Below are 5,950 nucleotides of genomic sequence, written 5' to 3' on the forward strand. Positions count from 1 at the left end.
ATTAAGGGGCCACACCCCTTCCAGCCTGAGTGCACCAGCTGAGGGTGATCTGCTAATCACACACCGGCAGATTCACTGCAGAGCAAACAGTTTGAGAAGTGACATGAACCGAGGATCCAGAATAACGCTTGTTCAAACAAGGAACAAGCAACCGGTGAGCTTCTGCCTGGTTTTTTGGGGTGTAACTGGGTTTTGTTGTTCATGTTGCTTGTGGTTAAAGGGTGTAAATGCAAATGTTATTTAAAATATAACTAAACTGTGATGCAGACTTACCTTAAAAACAATTGGGTAGTTACATTACTTAAATCATTAGACCTTACTTTTACAGTTTAAATGCTTTGGAACTTGCTTCTACTTACATGATGCATTTGTGGTCATTTATAAGTGGAGCATTTAAATCTCAATGTTTGCTGTACGTGCACTAAAAGTGATGTTTGCATGTGTTTTAAAGGTTTAAAGCAATGCTTCAAAGTGCTTGAAAGTGATCGATGAGTGAAAACTTCCTAAACTGTTATCCTTTCAAATGGGGAATTTTGAATATTTAAAACTAATGATGATATTAGAGGATAATGAAAACAATGTTACTTGCAGCCCAAACTGTCATTTAGTGTAATTTGTGTTGAGGACAATTTCATCTCCTTTCTTTAATCTGGGAAATTTTAAAATGCTTCTGAAACAAGATTTTGTTTGACTTGTTACCTTTTCAGTGAAATCACATACGTTTGAATTTTCTTGTGTTTTAAGAAGCAAACGAGACAGACCTCATATTCATGGCATTATTTATTTGAAGCTACAGCTCCTCTGAAGAAAAGCAAGTCATTGCTAATAAAAAGGTGCAATCGTTACATGAGTTGTACCTGGAGGGAATATTGACTGGGCCCTGGTTCAGCTTTGATGATTTAAGCACAAAGCTACTGTTGGTTATACAACATGAGGCCAGGTAACAGTAACGGTGGATGCCATGTCGACAGGCACTAGTACAGACGGAGGCACAGGGAACACACACACCTTTATTTTCTGCAGTGGGTTAGCGTTGTGCTGTCGCTATGCTAACTATGCTTCATCAGCACCGACTATCGCTTAAAAGGAACATTCTCCCGACTTTTCAAGTAAAAATAAATCTATGAAAACAGAGCGGAGGAGAAGTTGCAAGAATTAGGTCAGATTGTACACGACTGGAATGAAGCCTTGTCATTTGTCTTTGGGCATTTCCTACCAAGCACAACAGTTTCTACCTCACAGATGCAGCACTGTGGACGTTCCTTCATTGCACTTTGTTACATCTTTTATATACAGTAAGAGTTGTCAGTTGTCTTCAGCGGCTCGTGTTGAAATGATGCAGACGAGCTCAGTGTCGACAGTTATCTGCTAAAAATACGCCATTACAACGTGAAGGTGAGAGAATATACACGTCTGTGTGCGCGTGGGAGCAGCTTTATACTCCACAGAGGTGGAGAGTGAAGCCCGAGACTCACTGTTTAGTATAAACGACTGTACATGATTAAACATATGAACAGAGGACATAAAGAAATGGACAAAATGTACATTAATGAATGGCTTTTCCCTTTTATAACCAGGAGATCTGCCTGGTCAGTTTAAAGTGTCCTGGTGAGGAGACAGAGGTTTGAATACTACGTGTGCACAAGGTCCTTGTGTAGTGTAGAGTGCAGGGGTCCGATGATCTTGTACAGCTTTGTCGAGAGCTGATGAGCCGTCGTGGTGAGACAGGTTTTCATCTGCGTGATCTATGAGGTGCTTTCTGGAGAGGCAACTCTTTGGCGTGCAGTCCTGGGGCGACTGCGAGCCGGGGCGTTAGTGGGACGTTCGCTCTTGGTTTCGGACGGCTGACTGTCAGCCTGTGGGGTGCTGGCGTCCCCGACGAGTTCACGCAGGAACTTGAATTTGGACAAGAACAGCTGCCAGACTACATACCAACCTGCAGAGGGAGAAGAATAGAATTTAGGGTCATGTCAATCTGTGATCATGGGCATTTAGAAAGACGTGACTAGAAGTTGTTCTTAATATATACATGCTGATGTTATGAGTTAAACTCATAAGAAAAATTGACAATTTGCTGATATGTCGAATAAACCTGGGACATATAACAGAGCTTTTTCACAACTGCATTCATAATCTCCCTGAATGTGTTCAAAAGTGATTGAGAATATAGCATTCATTATAGCAATGCAGAATTATTAATCTCTAACATGTATCTGTATCTCCTGACCAGTTTCCCCAGGTTAAATACAGGCTGTCTATCCATTCATCCATGTATTTATCTATAAGCTCTATAATCATGTATTTTTACATCATGATTCAACTCCAAACATGACCCAGAATCATAAAGAGCTTCATGATCTGAAGTATAACAAGGAGTAAAGACGATAGTAAATAACTCGACAAGAGTCACAACCCTTGCTTTACTTTCATTGCTGAGCACTTGACACCTGTATAGATCAGAAACAATGTTATTTCCTTTCTCGGGGGTTCTTACGATCATGACAGTGACGGTAAAAAGAGGAACCAGAGCTCAGAGAGGTGAAGGAACTGATAATGATCTGGCTTCTGCTCAGCAAAGGATATAAATAGAAACTCCTTCCTGAGACTTGTGGGCACTCAATACACTGACCTGTCATGAGGCAACATGAAAAGGAGAGTTAAGCATTTTTTAACTGTCACACTATTGATTCCTCACTTTGCCATATTTCATCTATTTCGTTAAATGTTGTTACATGTCTTTTAATTGCTATAGCAGTTGTACGTACTATAACATTTCTAACCGTTTACTGGAATTTCTGTAACACCAATTATTATTTTGAATGTGTAAACCAGACATTTCCATGAAATATTATGCCCTCATTGGGAACTTTACTAATGAAATGGCAGGAGTAGAACATCGTGTGGTCTGCTGCTGCGGTCCATTGGCTTCAACGTGCACAACATGTTGTGCATTCAGAGATGACCTTGGTTGTAACTAGTGATTATGAGTTATTCCTTCCTTCCTATCATTTCAAACCAGTGTGGTCATTCTCCTCTGGCATCAACAAGGCATTTTCACCCAGAAAACTGCCTCTAGTCTGTAATTTAATTATTCAACTGCTGTCCAGCCTTTTGGCGAACATGCTGCCTTATGCTACAGCCAAATATTTTCTGCCATAGATGAGTCGCTTAGCCTTCTATCCATATTGGAGATATGGCTTTTTGATACAATTCTTCCATGAAGACCACTTCTGTTCTGATCAGATTTATCTTGACAGTAGATAAGCGTGGACCTGGATCCTACAGGTGATGCGAGTTCTGAGCTGATGGCACTGCTGGACATCTTCCCATTTTGAAGGCCAGTAACAACAGTTTGACTTTCATCTGCCAAAGTAAGTATTCTTGGCTGACTGCTGTGGTTTTCTCTGTTTCCAGTTTCTTTGTGCCGCCCCAAAAGAGCCTGATCAGAACATCTTGAAACCCCAGTCTGCTTTGCCTGGGAGAGACCTTGCTGATGGTAATATTTTATAACTATTGTGTGTCGTCTTGCTGTGCTCAGTCTTGCCATGGTGTATGACCTGTGACATGAAGCCACCTCACCTTGGAAGCACAGTCTGGCAGTTTCTCACCCAGTTTAAGCCTTTGACATAGCCATTTCTTCCGTTAGCTCACTTTGTGTGATGTTAACTAATTAGAATTTTATATTACAGCACTTTTTCCACACTGTCACACAGCACTGTAAATTGACAAAGTCAACATCACTACATTGTATATATCACTCTATGTATTAAATCTAATGTTTCAATAATTATATATATGATTATATTCATACTTATAATTCCAATACTTTATTCTATATTTATGTTAATACTGCACAGTTACTATTTATAACCTTGCAATATTCCAACATCTGTTACATTGCACATTTATTCATTGTGGAACTAAAAGAATTACATCATCTTATTTAATGACAATTGTACCTAATGAAGTGGCCACAGAGTAACTAAATACTTGTTGACAATTAATAGAGAGACCTGCTGTCTATTAAAGGGATAGTTACACATTCTTAGGGATGTTTTTATCTATTAGTGATAATCTTGCTTGTGTTAACTAGGTGTGTGTGTGTGTGTGTGTGTGTAATGACATTGTTATTGAGTGTGAATGGAGACTTTATTTACACGTATAGACGTTAAATACATGAATCCGACAATCGGGCAACATTTAAAGGCTAGTACAAAACTTTTTAGGGAGACAACTGTAAACTGAGTAAACCCTTGGTTCCATGAGCATCTGAGTTACTACAGTAGCAGTTGTTGTTGTTCAGGCCTTATTGTGAGGGTGCTTATTTACGGCATGTGTCGTGTTTGTTTTCCTTGAACTCACCAAACATCATGAAGAGCAGCGCACAGACAAGTGTGGCCACAATGACCAGCAGCGTGAGTCCGACACTTTGCCACATCTTTACAGCAGCAGTTCCACTCCGGACAGCGACCACGGCATGAAAGACGGCGAGGGCGGTGAGTTTAGTCTGTTCCACAGCAGCACACGAACTGAATACAAACGAAACGGACTAGGCTAAAAGGCTGGAAGACATGGAAAGAAAAACAAAACATCGACACATCGCTAACTCACAGCAGCGAGTGTGCTAGCATGTGGCTAAGCTCGCGGTTTGTTAAGTGGGTCAGGAGCAGGTCCTCGAGTCCAGTGAGGACCGTAACATGAGCTAACGGTTAGCAGCAGGGTCAAGTCCTGTGAGCTACATCACTGCAGCGGGTGCTAGTTAGTTGGTTTAGTTAGTTAGTTAGCTCGCCCACTGGTCACACAAAGCAGCACAATAACAGGGCTATGAACGCAGCATAAAGACGACATCGCTGGCGTCATGACACCGTAACTGACTGCGTCAGTCACAGCAGCATTCTGGGTAATGTAGTTCACTTGAGGATACAATGACCTGGATAACTGAGAACCTCCATAGGCTGTTGTTCCTATGAATATTCACCTCTTTGTGTGATTATGTGGTGTCGTTTTGTTCTATACTAGTGCAGTAACTGACTCAGTGGTACTTTCCTCTGTGTTAAGGTATGCAGTGGATCATTTAGCGATATATCTATCACATTTCTATCGCACTGCAAACACTGGAGCCCTTAGTACAGTTAAACTTTTTATACCGAGTGCCACCTGAGAAAATATCAATAAAGTTAAAATACATTGTGTAAATAGGCCGAGCAACTTTCTCAATCTTTCTTTTTTCTGGCTATTTATTGAATTTTCTCTGCACTCAAAATGCTCCTCAGCTCCACTCTGATGACATACCATGGTATATACAGTAGAACAGTATTTCTGATTTTCTTCCATTTACCACCAGAGGAAGCTTGCGTACCACAGTTTGAGAAACAGTCACCTACCAATTTTGAAGCCTGCCACATGAACCGTTGGACAGTTTTTTTGCAGTTAACAGACAGACATGTGATAACATCACTGCTTTCATCATCTATGATGCCACATCAAAGAATCCTTACTTTAATGAAAATGATGACAGTTCACAGTGAAGTTCAAAGTCATCAAGGGACTCCTGCCTTGACTTTAACACCTGTCTTCCTCCTTCCTCTAATACTGCCATTGCAAAATTAAAGAATGCCAGTGCCACTTAGAAATATGAAAATCCTCTGAGGTCCACACTTAAACCTTGAATCATGACTGAATTAGCAAATAAACACTTCAAATGACACCCCTAAAAATGTGTCACAATATTAAATAACACATCATTTAAAGGCCATGGCTTTGTCACCCTATGTCAGCTGAGACTGGCACAGTGCCCCGCCGCGACCCTCATGTGGAGGATAAAGCGGGAGAAGATGGCTGTACCTTTCACGGACCCACTCGAGGGCCACGGCCCATGCTTGTTTAGGAAGTGTTCAGCCTGCTGGAAATGATCAGAGCATTCATTCTCATGGACGCTGCCCTTCACAGG

General features: G+C 41.0%; 1 protein-coding gene across 1 annotated transcript; it reads right to left on the reverse strand.

The window, feature by feature from the left end:
- Nucleotides 1-762: 762 nt before the first annotated feature.
- Nucleotides 763-4,876, reverse strand: smim13 (small integral membrane protein 13). Its single transcript, XM_044052012.1, has 2 exons — nucleotides 4,363-4,876; nucleotides 763-1,936 (listed from the first exon to the last, which is right to left on the reverse strand). The coding sequence occupies exons 1-2, from the start codon at nucleotides 4,436-4,438 to the stop codon at nucleotides 1,746-1,748; spliced, it is 267 nt and encodes an 88-aa protein (XP_043907947.1). The 5' UTR covers nucleotides 4,439-4,876; the 3' UTR covers nucleotides 763-1,745.
- Between the last annotated feature and the right edge of the window lie 1,074 nt (nucleotides 4,877-5,950).

Source organism: Solea senegalensis, linkage group LG20 (genome assembly GCF_019176455.1).
Source record: "Solea senegalensis isolate Sse05_10M linkage group LG20, IFAPA_SoseM_1, whole genome shotgun sequence".
Taxonomy (NCBI): domain Eukaryota; kingdom Metazoa; phylum Chordata; class Actinopteri; order Pleuronectiformes; family Soleidae; genus Solea; species Solea senegalensis.